The sequence below is a fragment of the Mytilus trossulus genome, chromosome 11 (assembly GCF_036588685.1).
Source record: "Mytilus trossulus isolate FHL-02 chromosome 11, PNRI_Mtr1.1.1.hap1, whole genome shotgun sequence".
Taxonomy (NCBI): domain Eukaryota; kingdom Metazoa; phylum Mollusca; class Bivalvia; order Mytilida; family Mytilidae; genus Mytilus; species Mytilus trossulus.
Window position 1 is genome coordinate 35201498 of NC_086383.1, and position 17911 is coordinate 35219408.

At 31.1% G+C, this 17911-nt stretch overlaps 2 protein-coding genes across 2 annotated transcripts; both read right to left on the reverse strand.

The window, feature by feature from the left end:
• Positions 1-1332: 1332 nt before the first annotated feature.
• On the reverse strand, positions 1333-11347 carry LOC134689996 (uncharacterized). Its single transcript, XM_063549967.1, has 8 exons — positions 11312-11347; positions 10533-10601; positions 9024-9798; positions 8499-8602; positions 7480-7587; positions 5573-6370; positions 4771-4942; positions 1333-3832 (listed from the first exon to the last, which is right to left on the reverse strand). The coding sequence occupies exons 1-8, from the start codon at positions 11345-11347 to the stop codon at positions 3129-3131; spliced, it is 2766 nt and encodes a 921-aa protein (XP_063406037.1). The 3' UTR covers positions 1333-3128.
• Positions 11348-13723: 2376 nt separating this feature from the next.
• Positions 13724-17624, reverse strand: LOC134690329 (uncharacterized). Its single transcript, XM_063550296.1, has 3 exons — positions 17509-17624; positions 16632-16812; positions 13724-14766 (listed from the first exon to the last, which is right to left on the reverse strand). The coding sequence occupies exons 1-3, from the start codon at positions 17587-17589 to the stop codon at positions 13787-13789; spliced, it is 1242 nt and encodes a 413-aa protein (XP_063406366.1). The 5' UTR covers positions 17590-17624; the 3' UTR covers positions 13724-13786.
• Between the last annotated feature and the right edge of the window lie 287 nt (positions 17625-17911).

Here is a 17911-nt window from a genome sequence, read left to right on the forward strand (position 1 = left end):
ATCTCTCTATCAGTACAGTATACGACAATATGTAAATAAAAAGATAAATCATCGGGAAAACCAAAACTGTATTCGTTCCTTCGTCATCATTTCGTTTTGTAAATTTTAAACCGAATTTCAAAGTTTATACTAATTAATAAAAAAAGAATTATATGAGTACAATAATGATATAATTTTACATAAATGCATTGGCAAATTATCAGTCTGAAAATTCATGAAATATTTGCAGCTGGACACAACACTGTCATCAACGAATTTATCAATGGTGTACAACAATACTCTACAGACTGGTATTCTTTGAGGAACTTGTCATTTTACGTTAAGGATGGTTAGGAATTGTTTTTGAACCATTCAGTACATGTGTACTTGAAGTTCGTTTGTTTTGGAATGCCATAGTTGTTTGTCATTTACCTGTATCATTTACCGGTAAAAAATAGCAACTGAATATTTTGTTTGTGAAATTTAAGACTTTTAATTTGTTTTTTTGTCCAAGGTTCTCATTTCCCAAAACCTGATTCTGTGATGACTGTCGTAATCTCGTGTAGCTTTGTCAACTGTAAGAAAAAAGCTTCTGCTTTCTAAATCTCGTACATTCAGTTCATGTTATTTTTTTGACAATGTTCATAGTTGTCTTTATCTCAATTTTCGATTGATACTTTCACGTCTTACTTTCAATTTCCTATCTAACAATTTTTCATTTTTCTACAAATTTTTTTCAGCAAGTATGGTTAAATGGCGGATCGCGACGAGGGCACCCGGTATATTGAACTGTCACGTGTATGCATATCTACTATTATCGTTTGCTCAAAAAAGGAACAGATAAAATGATATTTCATTTGAGGTTCTATACTCAATATACTGAAAAATATCATTCAGATTATCAAAAATATTTTGTTATTTTGTTTTCGTTTTTCCGCGTTTGTAAGTTAAAGAATCGTGTCTTAAAACTCCAAGGGCAGATACATAAGGTAATATGCAAACAGTATATCATGCAGCATTATTTTATACTTTTGAAATATTTGCCCCACATTTCGGACAAATCCTCAACGTTTAAACTGTAATGGACAACAATGTGCAAACAAATTTTGAACATTATATAATACATAAGTAGGAAGTAAGGCGTTGATAATCCAAGGTTATACAAATCAAATTTTAAGAGACATTCTCTGTAAGCATCAAAGGATAAGGAATATTGATGGCCACTAATATTTTCAGATTTAAGTAATTTTTGTTTTATATGTTGGTCTTAACCTAAATATAAAAAATATAAATTAAATTTGAACAAATTCTATGTGGTTGCCATGGTTACGCATGGTCATAAATTTTGCCTTTTTAACTTGCTTAGAAATGGTAAAAAAAGTGAAAAACTGGTATTTTTGTGATGAAATTATCATATTTTATTGATCTGAAATATTAATATACTGTTTGCACATGAAAAGAATATGATAAGGTCTACCCTTACATGCAAAAACAACAAGAAATATGGAAAGCTAAACATGGGAAATTATTCAGTGAAGTTTGCATATTTTCCAATAGTATAAAGAACCTCCAAATTCCAAAAATAACACATTTTCAAATTCAAAAAAAAACATTTTCGCGATTTTTCCAGCCAAATTGTTAATAACCCAGTAAAAATTAAGATATTCAACAATTATATGTTAAAAATTTAGAATGAGTAAATTTACTGATTTTTTTTTACAAAAATTTGAAAAAAATGAATTTTTCATGAAATGTGAGAAAATTCAGTCAATTTAATCACTCATACCCCATATATTGTCTTTATTTACTGTAAGCATCGACATGCATACTATTATAACTTGTGAAACATATGCAGTGTAAAACATTATGCAATTAGAATGAATGAAAGCAATTTATAAAAAACAATATTTCAAGGTCATTGTCTTTAATTCAAGGTCATTTAGTATAAAACTTCATGCATTGATTTTTTTTTATATTGTAGGATATAAAAGTCATAAGCTAAAATGTGTCTTATTTTTGTGAAAATATGTAATATTTAATTAGCATTATTTGAAAAATAACAGTAATACATAGAAAAACAAGACAAACATACATGTATATCTGCTTTTCTGAGGAGAACTAGTTTAACCAACAACGGACGCAATACAAACTTTTGTGTATGCTTTACCTCAAAAACCACGATTTTTTTAAGAAAAAAACCAATCTTGGATCTAAATAATCATTAAATGAATAACTTTTTCTTTCTATTAACATTTGCTTGTTTATTCCATTGCCTTAATTAGTATTTGATAACTAAAATTTCCCCCTCTTTATTGCAAATACTTAATGGAACAATCAAAACGTATGGTTTTAAATGAAATGTTGTCAAATTTAAGTTTATACAGATAGAAGGGATATTTAAGTGCAATTAAGATTAGCAAAATATACTGACAAAGTGAGGATATCTCTTTTCATGTTTCAATAATATTCAATACATTAAAAAGAAATCAATTGAAATAAACCAGAACAAATCAATAGCCACCCCCAACCCCTTTTCCAGAAAAAATAAATTGTAAAAAAAAAAAATTGATGTAGCCTTGTGGATTTCATTCTGTGTACATAAAGGTTTCATAAAAAGATATCAAAATGTCAAACGGCAAGCAGACACATGACAGATGAAATTCATGTCAAATGACAACATAGGAGACAATAAATGGTTTCAGATGTATATATATACAAATTTACATATAATTTGGGAAACAATAATTTGCTCATATATTTGCACCTAATGTAAATGATGTATGGGCAAATAATACAGCAGCAAGAGTAATTATTACACATTGCAAAGTACAAAAAAAAATTTATAACTAAAGGGTATCTTTTAACTTTGAAATTTTCTTTAAATAATACTCAACTCTTTATGTACCAAATACTGAATGAACTTTTTTCTTTTCTTTGAATTATTTGATTTTGTTTTTCATCAAAGATTTGAAGTATGATTTTCTTTACCTTTTAACCTCACACATTCAAAATCAAATGGTAATATCTTAAGAAAGTTAGTCATGAAGGTATTCTTTCATACGCATATTTAGATTTCAAATCTTAAAGAAAAGTTGTGTCAAAATTATAAAGAACTAAATCTACAAAATTTGTATCTGTATTATATGCCCTTAATTGGTTGCAGACAGCTTAGACAAGACTGATGTATTTAAATTTGTAAGATTTTGTTCAAACTGAGCTGCTGCTTGTTGATCCTGATCTGAACTGCTTTTTAAGTTCCTGAATGTCCTAGAAAAGTAGCTATTTATTTGTTGAGAAGAAAGGAATTCACTAATTTCAAACATTCTGTCTCCATTTGATAGTTTTTTATGTCTCATTTCATTAGCGACTTCAGTAGGATCAGCTTTGTTTCCTGTTATGGTTCCCTGTTTAAACTTCTCATCAAGAAATTTCTTTTGCGTATTGTTGAAGCGAGTGGTTTTACGTTGTTTCCGCAAAGCCCATCCTTCATCTAAGTCTGTTTCACCAGAGCTCTGAACTGTGTCAGAAAATTTAACAACAGGTCGGGTCTCACTGGTTTTTAATTTTTCAACATAGAGTGTTTTGGTTAAATCTATCCTGCATTGTTTTTCTGGAACCAAAGTGCAGTTATTCACGTGAAGATGCAATTCCAGATCTTTGTATCTTGAAAAACTTTTCATACATCCATCTGTAGGACATGTGAATAAACTCTCCTCATTGTTTTCCTCATTTTTTATTTTTTTTACACATCCAAAGGATAATAAATCTTCAATGCGACTTTCCTCCTCAATCAACAATGGACATAGAGCATACTGGCTGGTCTTTACTATTGTAGTCCACGGAATAAGCAGACCTGAAATCATATGGTTTAAATTTTTATTAAAACATATCACAATCACATATTTTTTTGCATAATAGTTTAAAAATACATGTATTCTACCTGTAATTGCAAATTTACTAGTTATTCCTTTTTTGAGTCTTCTGTTTTGGTCTTGAAAACTAGTTATGCATAGTATAAATGATGTGCTACAGTTACTTGATTCAGTCATCAGGGAAGTAAAGTTCAAATGGAAACGGCTGTATCAAAAATATACTAGTGGTGCTCCCATACAAAATAATACACTTTCTGTCATTAGATCTATAGTAAATTAAGAAAAACAAAATTCTGATAAAAGCTTGAAACAGCAAAAGGTTAAGACAGACAAAATATGTGCACCGCCAACTAACATGCCAAATAATTTTACAACATGTCATTAGGCATTTGTAGTACATATAGTAACACCCCTTCTCAATATAAAATTGTAGTACATGTAGTAACACCCCTTCTCAATATAAAATTGTAGTACATGTAGTAACACCCCTTCTCAATGTAAAAAGTCAATCTTAAAATTGGTTTGTTGAGTGGAATAAAGAAAGAAAAAAATGCCTTCGCCTTTGTGGTATGGACATTTGTGGTATAATTTCAAAGAGATACATAAACCATTCCATGAGTTATTGTCTGTAAACTAGAAGAATGCTTATTTGTGCCTTTTTTACCCCCAATTCCTAAACTGTTTGGACCATAACCCACAATATTAATCCCAACATTTTTTTGTGTCATAAATCCTGTGTTTAAATTTCATAGATTTCTATTTACGTATACTAAAGTTATTGTGCTAAAACCAACAAATACAGCATCTACGTGGTACCAATATACAACAGCATTTTTTTTTGCAGTCATATAAAAAGGACAGACATAGGTAGAAAAAAAAACAATTATATTTTAATTAACTTTTCTCATAATCTGCATACCTGGCCCTATACCATATGCTTTCCAAACTCTAAGTCCTCCATTTTCAAACACAAAGTTGTTGTATGATGTTATGCCAGGTATAGAAGCTTGGTTCTTCGTAGCAGTGTCTCTGGTTTGGATCTTCACAACTTTAATAAGACATTTAACATTTTTCTTAGTTCTTTCAATGGCCTGAAATAAACAAGACAAATTATCTTACATTTGTATTTATCAATAATAAAAATCTGTTTCAATCAATAGAAAAGTCAGTGCTTTCTACAAGGGCAACCATCTTTCTAATGATATGGTTTGGCGAATGTAAATAAGATATCAAACAGGAAAGCTATGATAGACTTTTTACTTAAGTGTCAGACTAAAATTCTTTCTTTTGTCTAGAGTGATGTCTCAGATTAAATTATCTATTGTATTACTGATAAATCATTAAGTATTGGTTTCTATAACCATAAATTACATGAACTTTAACACCACTCTTTCATAGATACAAATATCAGATTTGAAGTATGACTGGACTTATAATGTTGTAAAATGGGATACAAAGCCTTTACATAAATTAAGAGCTATTTGTAAAGTTATTATTATATAATAAGGTATCATCTGTTATATTAAACATCAATGTTTTTATAAAGTCAGTACATTTAAAAAGATCTCTGGTCGATATTTGTATCATATGCAATCATACAACATATTCCAATTTCATCACAAAAAAATAAATTCTGCCATCTGCCATGTACGGTTTAAAAATTGTAGAAATTACAACATCATATTCTAGAAATTAAACAAAATTCATTCCTGAATACTTACTGTTTTTATCTGCTTAGCATTCACAACATCATTCCCTTGGTTAACATATCTCTTAATTCCACTCTTGAATGTAGCAGCTGCTCTATCACAGGCCCCTTTCCCATCTTGGGCTTCACAGAAGTTATATGATACAATATGTCCCTTTGAAGGCTGGTTGTTGTTGATGTTGATTATAGTATCAGCACATTTATAACACGCAGCGTTATCTGACCATAGGTGTACAGATTTGACCTCTGGATTGTTTTTTAAAACATTGTTAAGAACATCACAAATTGTTGCTGATGTTGTTTTTGAGTCCTGTGAAATCTGTGAATCGAATATGTGAACAAAGGTCAAAGATTGTAACTCTTCTGCATTTCTTCGGAAGCAAACAGATATATGCCATGATATACCTCGTTTTCCAAACCAATCAAGTTGATCTTCTCTGTATTTGCGAGGTAGATACTTCATGGCCCAATCAAATACAACAAAAACTTCATCTTCTTTCATTGAATTGAAAAGAAATGATTTTGCAGCTTCTTGGTTTCTTGCTCTTAAGATATGACTCTTCCAAAGGAAAATGCTCTCTACTGCTTGCTGAGCTCTATATACAATATCATCTTTTGTCTGTTGATCTGTAAAATTAGCTATTTCTACCTCTTTCAAAATTCCATGTAATAATTCCTTCAGCTGCTCACAAGATTCACAAACCTTATTGTGATCATGGTTGCATTTATCCTTGAAGTGTTCCTCTTTTGTACTTGATAAAGCAAATTTTCTACAATGGTCAGCTACCTCATTCTCCTCTGACACATGAACCTATAAAGAAAACGCAAATTGAACTTAAAAGTAAGGTGTTGTAAGATTAGTAATATTAGAAGAATTCTTTTGCAGCACCAAGATATAGTTCTCATTTCACAAAAATGTGATGGTAATCAACTGCTCACATATAAATCAGGAGTTTTTATTGCCATTTTTATTATGTCTATAAAAAAGAAGATGTGGTATGATTGCCAATGAGACAACTATCCACAAAAGACCAAAATGACACAGACATTGACAACTATAGGTCACCGTATGGCCTTCAACAATGAGCAAAGCCCACACCACATAGTCAGCTATAAAAGGCCCTGATAAGACAATGTAAAAAAATTCAAACGAGAAAACTAACGGCCTTATTTAAGTAAAAAAATGAACAAAAAACAAATATGTAACACATAAACAAACAACAACCACTGAATTACAGGCTCCTGACTTGGGACAGGCACATACATTAATAATGTGGCGGGGATAAACATGTTAGCGTGATCCCAACCCTCCCCCTAACCTGGGACAGTGGTTATAACAGTCAAACATAAGAAGGAACTATAATAATCAGTTGAACGAGGCTTAACTCATCAGATAGACAAAAAATAAAAGTTGATGTGGTCTGTTTAAAAAAAGATAGTCAACAATATCTAGTATAAGGAATGATTGTTAGGCGTAAATGTCTGCCTGGCAGGCATAATTTAACCTTGACCTCATTTTCTTTTTTAAATGGTAAGTTTTTGTGTTTGGTCTGTTTTCAATTACCATAATCAAAATGTCAACTATATTGGTGTATGTAATAATTGTAAGGGGTAAATCTCTGTTTGACATGATTTATCTGACCTTGACCTCATTGTCATGAATCTTTGAAAAATGTTAAGTTTATGTGATATTTTAGTAAAATCTTTATCTTTAAGACTTTTAACATAAAATGTCAATGGCCATGCAGTAAAGCAAGAGAGACATTCAAATATTAACATTCTTTTTTATATTACTCCTACATTTAATATTTTGGTGGACAATATAATTATTGCAACTGCACACCTCAAAAAGGATTTTTGACCATAATTTTGGTCCAATTTATGAGATATCTTGTGTTATTACATAATTGAATAATGTACCTTGTAATCTGTTTTCATATATCGTTTTGCTTCTAACAACAGTCTGTTCAATTCAGTCCCATTTGATGTTTCTGGGTATCCTTCTGACACAACAATATCTTGAAGATCCTGAATGTAGAAGTAAAAAAAAAATCAATGAGTTTTTTTTTCAATATATATGTTAATATATACACATATTTACATAAATAAGCACACCGTGAAAGAACAAATCAAATAGTAGGACACTTAAACTCATATGTTCTACATACCAAGGTTTCTAAATTTTAAAATGTTAGTTCTAGTGACCTAATTTTCCAGTTATTTCAACCTTATGGCAAAATTTATTTAAATTATCACTGATGTTTTCAAATTAGAGTGTTTCCCATTGATAATCTGCTAATTGCTATTTTGGCTATGACCTTGTTGATGTTTACATTGACAACACATGTATTCTTGGTTTATCAGGATAATATGTTAAAACTTGTACATATGTATAGACAGTCAGGGGACTTACTTAAACAAGTGATTTTCTAAATCACTGATTCAAGTAACACTATTTCCATAAAGGTTGGAAGTTAGAGTTGTCTTTCTTTAATAATCACCTATTTAAGTAGTACAAATTAATCACTAGAAGAAGTGATCAAATTTTATTTTATCTTTAAATATAGAATACTAATGATCCAGGGACTAATTGTGTTTCTAAACTTATCAGAACCAACATCTGTGTTGTCTATGATGACCAGGTCATTTCAGGTGATGACCTTGTATTGAATCTAGGATAATGACATAAAAATCACTTGTTTAAGTATCAGACCTCAATTTCCTTCCCAAAAATCACTTCTTTAAGTATCATTCTTTTAATAACCCCCACTAATTTCAACATCCCAGAACAGTGGAATTTTTATCGCGAACAGTAGAATTTTATTACAAAAGCTCAAATTTGCTACTTAAATAAGTGATTTAAAAATCACTTATTTCAGTAAGTCCCCTGACTGATAGACAAGTTTGATACAGTGAACCAAAATAATATTATAAAATACCTGAAATCCCCTGCTTCCTTCAGCAACAAAGTAGTCTAGTCCCTCCAGTGACTTTCTGACAGTAGCTGAACATTCTGAAAGTATCCTAAACATTGTGCTGCTACCTGAAACATTAAAAAAAAAGTCATTTATCAAAGTACATTGATGAAATTTTTCACAATTTTTTTTAAAGCTAGAAATTAGAGCTCTGTAAAATCTCGTTATATAATTTAATGAGTTTTCACATCCACCCATCTTCAAATAGCTCTTTACTAAAAAAGTTCATTTAAAGCTTCAAGTATGATAGCTGCTTATTGTTGAAAGGTGTAAGTTCAACTGTAATATATTTCTTCATTTCCTTTGGTCTTAATGGCATTTAACACCACATCTTCCTTCGTTTATTTAATTAATTTTATATGATGATTACAGTACAATTTTCTAAGTATTAATTATCTTCAAGTAATATTTAAATAAAAAGCAGTTTTTCAATTAGGAAAACTTTAGCTTTAAATATGAACTACTAACTTGATAAGGTTAAATAATTACCTAGTAAACCGATCTCATTCTCCTCACAATATGCCTGGTACTGTTGAATAATGGCTGCAGGTCCCATGCATCTTATTATATTAGGTGCATCCATAACTTCCCCTGATGATAACTTCAGATGTCTTTCTCCAAATGGCAGATCCTTGATGATGTGACTTGAAGTAATAAAATCCAAGAAATTGGAAAGCTTTTCCTGATCCATTTTATTTCTAGTTTTACATGTTTCACTTGGTGGTATTGCACAACCGTATAATATGCTATGTTTCTGTGCAACATAGTATCTATATTCAGTCAATCCTGGTAAGTAATTGATAAGCTGTCTAAAGCTGAGTTTTATTGCCAGAACAGATAAAACTTGTCTCCTTACTTGCCAGGCAGAAGAATTTTCATAGGATTCAACAAGAGCGGTTATCAATTTACTATTACCATTATCATCCTCATCCTGGTGTTCATCATCTTCACATATATTGTTAAATATATCATCATATTCCCCTGGGAAAAATGTGTCAATTATGGTGTAGAAGCATTCCTTAAACAAACCCTGATATCTTCTCTTTGTCCTCTTACTGCTGTCCTTCCATCTCTGAATTGGCAAACTAATTGCTGATACCTTTCTGGAGTTCAAATAATTATTCAAAAGATCGACATAGTGTTCTCTATTATAGTCTTCTATTGTACTTGCTGTGTTCTGACTTGAGGAAATTGTATTCTGACTTGAGAAAATTGAACTCTGGCTTGATTGGTCAGTTACCATATATGAACTTTGAAAATTATCCTGAATAACAAAATAAATCCTGCATTGTAAGAATGAATGGAGAAGAGTGAATCTAAATGTCAATTAATTGTGTTTTTTTGTTTGTTTTATTTATGGAATACTGTTAAATTAACATATTCTTGAATTTCATCTTTAATCATACTGAATTGTCTTGTCCTGAAATTGCTTGAAAATTTGCCTCTAATGTACAATGCATGCTTATATGAGCGTGCATACCATTTGTTCATTGCAAGTATATAACTTATTCTATGATTGTTGCTATTAAGTTACACATATTATTCTTGTAATTTATGTGTATATAAAAAATACAAATACAAATACAATTTAAGTACAGTGAAGGAAAAGATAAAAATTAAATAACGAGTTGAAAAATGTTGTAAAGCAAGACTCATCTACCTTTTCTCCTATTTCATAGCACAATTTTTTTTTAAATATTTTCCTACCTTTATTTTTATTTTTAGTACCTTAACCTACAATGGTTTTCTTTTATATAATTGTGACTTGGATGGAGAGTTGTCTCATTGGCACTCATACCACATCTTCTTATATCTATATATACATGTAGTATAGCTTTAAACGCAACAAAGGCAGGATACTAGAGAATCTGACCAATGTAGATGCATATATGAAACATCACAAAATTACAAAATTATTGTGATGTCCTATAATAGACAATAGTTCCCTAAATTATGAATATGTATATGTCCAAAATTTACCAATATTATACAACTTACTAAATCGTATGAAGTTTCTCTTAGGTCATATGGTTTGTCTTGGTTACTGGTATTCTTTTCAAAATCATCCTGAAATTTAAATTATATAAAAGGATGTAATATTTAACAAGGTTAATATATCTTGCAGTTACATAGATACATGTATATACACCATATACATTTATATTGATATATACAAATTTCATTTATATAAACACATAATAGATACCTTTACAGCTCTAAAATTGTTGACAATGTTTTTTCAAGGGGTACCAATTTGCTCTATCACCCTCTCAGCTATGTGTTATTTAATTTATCATACTGAAGGTCCTAACATTTTTGTCTTCTTCAGATTAATTTTATTTCAAAAGGATTTTCTATGACGTCACGTACATAACAACGTTACGAGTGTTAGAAATAAACAACAATACAGTTTTTTTTTTTATTTTGACAGTTAAATAATAAAATTTGATCCAAAACGTAAAACTTAAGCATTGTATTCAACTACTTGATGTAAATTCAATCCGTTGTCCTTTAAATTGTCGATTTTTGATTGGTTTAGACGAGAGGGTAACATTCAAAAAAATTGTCACCCTCTCAGCTATGTGATAGAGTAAAATGACACCCTCATATTAGCCAATCAAAATATGGCATTTTAACGTGAAGTATAATAAAATAAAATGTATCCTTTATGTATTTAATTATAGTTGGCTAATATTAAAAAAAAATTGTGCAACTGCAAAAAAAAGGGAAAAAGTAACTTCAAATGATTTTTGTAGTGCAATTTAACTTTACCATACATTCAGATTGTTCTTCAACTGTTCTTTTTGTTTCATGGTATAAAATCAATGAGGACCTCTAAATAGACTTTGATTTAAAAATATAAAATAGGTGTAAAATGTACTTTTAATTCTATGTTACAGCTAATTTCCTAATGCATGTAAAGCAAACTTTTTTTGGCTTGCTTGCTTTGTTTGTATAATTGTTTATACAAGATTTGTTAATAAGATTGACATCTTCAAACAACATTTTAAGTCATAATATTTGTGTTGTCCCAATTTGAAGACAGAAAAAAACATATTAAGCCTAGTTAATAAAAGGAATCGATTCGAAAATCGATCAGAAACTAAAGTGAGAAAAGTTTTAGATAGAGATAAAAAAAAAAAAGAAGATAATAAATAAAATCGATGATCTCAATCCAGGAATGTTAAATTGCTGCTTTCTTTTCATTTGTCCAATCATTTGTATGATGAATGAGGTGGTTTTGTTTTACTAGTACAATAAATGTACTTGAAATTATCTTTTTGTAACTTATAAAATTGAGAATGGAAATTGGGAATGTCAAAAAGACAACAACACGACCAAAGAGCATAAAACGGCCGAAGGCCACCAATACATGTAGGTCTTCAACGCAGCGAGAAAATCCCGCACCCGGAGGTGGGCTTCAGCTGACCCCTAAACAAAATGTATACTAGTTTAAAATAGTGATTTAATCGCGGACCGCTAGTGAAATGTCACGTGAATGCAGCTCTACTATTATCGTTAAATTTGTTAAACACAGGAAAAAATAACAGGATATTTTATTTGAATACTAAACATATAAAGCAAGTTATGTACTATATGAATTTTTGTCGCTTCACCTTACCAAATAATTAATGTCTGGTATATATATATATATCTGTGGCATCATATTTGGAACACATGATTTTCAGAAGGACTTGTAAATTCGTTAGCTTAATTTTTATCATCGATTGAAGCCTCAACTTCAGATGGCATGCAGTCTAACGTAAAATTGAAATATGGATAAGCTATGTACAATGTGTCTATCTCTAAAAAGTACAAAATCGGGAGCAATCCATATTGAATTTTATACATATTATCAAAACAATTTTTGTTTATTTTTATTTATTTAGTTTTCCGCGTTTGTAAGTCAAAAAATTACGTATTAAATTTAAGAGTTAAAACTGCAAGGTTATATCCATGTGATAGGTAAACAGTATCATACATTTTATTTTTTTTTGAAATATTTGTCCCTACTTTTGGACAACTCTTTAGAACGGACGTCAATGTGCAAATAAGTTCTGAACATTGAATGATACTTAAGTACATGTAGGAAGTCCAAGGCTTCGATAATCCAAGGTCATACAAATCAAATTTTAATGAATCGTTAGTTTTTGGGTTGTCCCAATTTTAAGATAGCAATATTAGTTTAATCAAACGCAAGGTTAAGTAAAAGGTATCAATAAAATTCGAAAATTGATAAAAACTAATTTAAAAGTGTGCACGGTTTTATGTATAGAGATAAGAAATGTATTAAATTAACATTATATGGTGATATCAAAACAGTTACATGTATATGTTCCGGACCATATGAGTATTTGGACCATACGCGTATGGTCACGTAATAAACACTCTGTTACAGTTTACTTTAATAACCAAACGTTTATTTTACTAATATGGTCCGATCATGCGCGTATGGTCTAAATAATCATATGGTCCGGAACATATATACAGTATCTACTGTTTCTCGGCAGACTTTCATTGCCTCTTATTTCCCCCCCCCCCCCCCAAACTTATAGGATCTTGTTATAATAGTTCAAGTACACATCTTTATTGTATTTGGTATTTCGAAAATTATTGCAATTTTATAAATCGATTGAGAAAAACACAAATCCGGTGTTTCCCTCACTTTTAGTACTCTCAGGTCTGTTCATTGTGTCTTTTTGTGTCGGGATGTATAAGTACCCGGCCACGTCCACTTTTATTTTTGTCTACCTGATGAGTTAAGCCTTTTTCAACTGATTCTTATAGTTCGTTTCTTATGTTGTACTGTTATACCACTGTCCCAGGTAAGGGGGAGGGTTGGGATCCCGCTAACATGTTTTACCCCACCACATTATTGATGTATGTGCCTGTCCCAAGTCAGGAGCCTGTAATTCAGTGGTTGTCGTTTGTTTATGTGTTACATATTTGTTTTTCGTTCATTTTTTTACATAAATAAGGCCGTCAGTTTTCTCGTTTGAATTGTTTTACATTGTCTTATCGGGACCTTTTATAGCTGACTATGCGGTATGGGCTTTGCTCATTGTTGAGGGCCGTACGGTGACCTATATTGTTAATGTTTGTGTCATTTTGGTCTTTTGTGGATAGTTGTCTCATTGGCAATCATACCCGCACATCTTCTTTTTTATATACCGGTATATTTTAGTTGTTTTAATATTATTTATTTTATAAGTCGGACTTTGGCATGAGGTACTATTCAAGTACCAACATATTTATTTCAAAAACAAAGTTCTTCTTTTTTCGACTTTGAACACTTTTTCTCCGTCTGAACAAGTTGCTACACAAAAATATGTCCCAGCCTGTCTGTCACTGTTTTCCACAAAGACTAGCGTTAGCACTGTTTCATATTCATTGTAGGTAGGAATTACATTCTTAGTAACTTCTTCTCTTTCGTCAGACTTTGTTGTTTGTAGGAATAATTTAACTTTGGCATTTCTAAAACCAAATACTCTGCAAATTAATGTAGTCTTTTCTGCATTACCACTTTCCTCAAAATTTGTTATGATTAATCCAGTGAGAGGAATGAAAGGCTCTTTGAGGCTTATACCATTGTAAAGATAGCTTGTTAGTTCAAAAACATACTTGATATCTACTTTAAACCGGTTAGTTGTAGAAACTGTTACTTTGAACAAACCATGAAACTCTTTCTTGGTGTCCTCCACTAAATCAATATTGACAACCTTTAGCTTGTTGGACAATGGCGGAACTGAGATCTCTGAAAAGCTTAGAAGTGTTGTATTGCCATCCTGTTTGGCTATATTATACACATACCTGGGTGGTTTTGTTTTGATTCCAAATCCTTCAAACGACGTCGTGATTTCATTAACAGAACTGTCAGAGTCGTGGGCGAAACCAAACATGCCTCTGTATTTCCGTGTACTCGATTGCTTAGCTAGGAAAAACTCAAAGTTCTCAAGGTTATATGTTTGTGAAGAGGTAGCATCAGTGAAACCCAAGTCAGAACCTTTGAATGTAATTTCAAAGTTCTGATAGCTGTAGAAATTTCTTGTTTCCTTTTTCTTTTTTAAGTATAAAAATTCATCATGCTTGTATCTGACAATAATTTTAAATGTTTTGTTTGCAATATCAGCTGGAGTCAAAGAAGTTGATAGATCGAATGAAATCAAACGGCCATCATCAACATATTTCACTGAATTCCCAGTGGACATGAAATCCTTGTTCTTAATGTAAACTACAATAGAAAAGATTACTCTTGAATATTTATATGAAAACAAATATGATGGTGTTAATATATAGATATAGGAAACAAACATATTTAACTCTTTATTAAAACACACATTGCTGATATTATGATATTTATTTTTTAGTCGTGAAATTACGTACTACTAGAACACACCCGTGATATCGCGGGTCCGTGACTAAATTAAAGTATATAACTATGCGCAAGCCTTATTTTAGTATTAGTATTGCCATTTGATAAAGTCATGGCGATTATAAGATACACAGTTTTCTCTGCTTTCAAATCTTTCAGTTTGAACCCGTCGAACTGGAACTTATCAATTATTGGAAATATTAATTATTTGGAAAACAAAAGGTCCTGGAATGGATTTTTTTTTAAATCAACAGCATTGTCCTATATTAGTTATAAATAAAGTTGAATTCTTTGATTCGCTGTTTTACGTCATGTCTGTTAACAAATTGAAAACTGTACTTATACGTCTTATTTTTAGTCCAGATTTTTAGTATTCGTATTGTTATCTTAGAAAGTCTTACTGATTAAAATACTACAATAGGTAACAATTTGACAATTAAGTAGTTTCAACCCTGTGATTATGACCCGTGTAATACCATATAGCATATTAATCCTGAATACACCGTTTGGTGGTGCGCCTGTCAGATGCTGAACGTACAGATAAGGTAATCGGTAACAGGTGAATATACTATTGGTATCGATATCGGACTCGACCCGGAACTTCTTAATTATTGGCAATATTAATTACGTGGAAAACGAAAGGGCCTGGAGTGGTGTAATTTTCAATCTACACCTTTGTACTATATTAGTTATATATAAAGTTGAATTCTTTGATTCGTCGTTTTCACGTGGTGACGGCTGACAAATTGGACCTCGTAATTTTAGTATTATAGATATAAGCAGATATTGTGGTATTTTCATAAGGCCGGTTGAAATATTCTTTTTTAAAACTTTTCATTTTTAATTTGACATGTCTTATTTCCAAGTATATTAAGTTTACATGTATGTACAACGTATGATCAGAAAAGTTCAGGAAAAAATACCAACATAATCGATTGATATGCAGCAACGAGGAACCCTTTTGAAATTAAGCAATGCAAATTCGGTTGTCTTCGCCGTTACCACAGTCTCATCTCTATGTCATAGTATTATTTTACTATGGCTACACGACGGGTTTGCGAGGGCTTCACGTAGTCATGTTGCCTTCCGAAGACAATCGGGCAGCTTCTTTTTTTCCATCGTTGTTTTGTAATGACTAGTTTCGATGTTTTGTAATAACTTGTTTCGGGGTTTTGTAGTAACTTGTTTTGGTATTTTGTAATAACTTGTTTCGGTGTTTTGTAATAACTTGTTTTGATGTTATGTAAAAGTAATAAATTGTGTTTTGTTAAAACTTATCTAAGATTCGAACGCATTTAAAATAAACAATAACCACTCAATATATATGTTGATTACTTTGAGTTGTTTAAGATGTCATAAAGATGTCATTAGGGTGCTTTAATCCTTGAACGGTCGGGAAAACGTTTTAAGGTTTAATTTGATGACTCATAACACCAATGCAAGCCTGTCACACGTTCATTTTAATATATTCTAAGCCTGGAATCTTGTTTGTTGGTGACGATTCTATTTCATTATTTTTTTAATTATTTTGTAGTGTGAGAATTTGTTTGACGTCAGATATTTGATGGACTCTAAAAAGAATTTATTACACAATTTTACTAGACTTTTACCAATTTAGAGTTTGACAAACCGTGGATGTAGTTTTTCAATGTGGCCTCTTGTTGTCTATTCTCGTGTATGTGGCTGACGGGATAATACATTTTGTCTTTATTACAACTACTTACAAGATTGGACAGGAATGTTATCTACAAACCACGTAGAACGATAGTCGAAATATTGCTTTTTGTTCATTTTAGCGTTAGCTTTAATATAAGTTCTATGTCGCCCTTTATTTACTGTGATGGTCTCAAACTTCAGGTGAGGGAGCTCACTAATGGCCGAGTCAAAGGCAACTGGTGGCAATCTCTGTAAATAATAATACAGCAATCAATGGTTTGGAAAATCAAATCAAACGAAGAAGTCTTTTATAACTACCTCTAAAATTTCATGTATATCCTTTATGCTTAATATATTCATACATTGTTATAATTTTATAAATCATTGATATATATATGTAATTAGATATAAGAATATGTGGTATGAGTGCCAATGAGACAAGTCACAATTTGTAAATGTAAACCATTATAGGTCACAGTACGGTCTTCAACACGGAGACTTGACTCACACATACAAACATGATCCATCACTGGCACACTCCAACACGAAAGTGTGCATTTAATGAAACGGAAATTTTAGGATATGTTTCTTAACCGCAAAAGCCTCCAAGGGACGTTGCTGCATGGCAAGGTGAGAAATAGGCGCACATGGTAAACATGCACAACACTGGCGTGTCATCCTCGTTCCAGATGCAGATGGGGTTGATAAAAAGGGACCCGACTACAGGAGGCACCGTCCACTTCGCGGCTTTTTAATTTCGCGATTATCTGATTTACTAGATGAAGTTTATAAAGGAATATCAAAGATTGACATATTCGCGACGATTTATATTCGCGCTATTTTTCTACTCGCGACAGTCGCGAAAATAAATGGCTTGCGAAAATAAGTTGGTTTACAGTATTATTAGTTGCATTCTTGTAGATTATGTTATAAAATATTGTTTACCTTGTTATATTCAAGCGATGTGGAAATGCTTCCAAATAATGAAAACGACAAAACAATATAAACATGATAAATAATACCCATCTTTGTTACTGGATATCTCTAGTTTACAATGAAGCAAACGTTATTGAAAAAGAGGTTATTTATAGTTATTTGTTCGCCTACTTTCTGGCTAATTATTTTTTCATTACAATTTATGTCAAAAATTAACTCCATATACTTAAAAAATAACCAATTACAGGAAAATTGACATTTGTAAAAACGAATCATAATTACAAACATTATATTTGTAACCAATTTTATACCATTTAAGGGTGGTTTATGGGTAATTTTACGAATCATTTGTCTTCCAGCTACACTTATTACGAAATCATTAATGCAAATTTTCATTTTAGCATAATTACTG

Coding starts and splice junctions, on each gene's coding strand:
- LOC134689996 (XM_063549967.1), bottom strand. CDS start 11,347: ATGAAACAAAAAGAACAGTTGAAGAACAATCTGAAT. Junction 10,602..11,311: donor AGTTGAAGAACAATCTGAAT/GTATGGTAAAGT, acceptor TTTAAATTTCAG/GATGATTTTGAAAAGAATAC. Junction 7,588..8,498: donor AAGGAAGCAGGGGATTTCAG/GTATTTTATAAT, acceptor TTCTACATTCAG/GATCTTCAAGATATTGTTGT.
- LOC134690329 (XM_063550296.1), bottom strand. CDS start 17,589: ATGGGTATTATTTATCATGTTTATATTGTTTTGTCGTTTTCATTATTT. Junction 16,813..17,508: donor CATCGCTTGAATATAACAAG/GTAAACAATATT, acceptor TATTATTTACAG/AGATTGCCACCAGTTGCCTT. Junction 14,767..16,631: donor TAACATTCCTGTCCAATCTT/GTAAGTAGTTGT, acceptor TTTCTATTGTAG/TTTACATTAAGAACAAGGAT.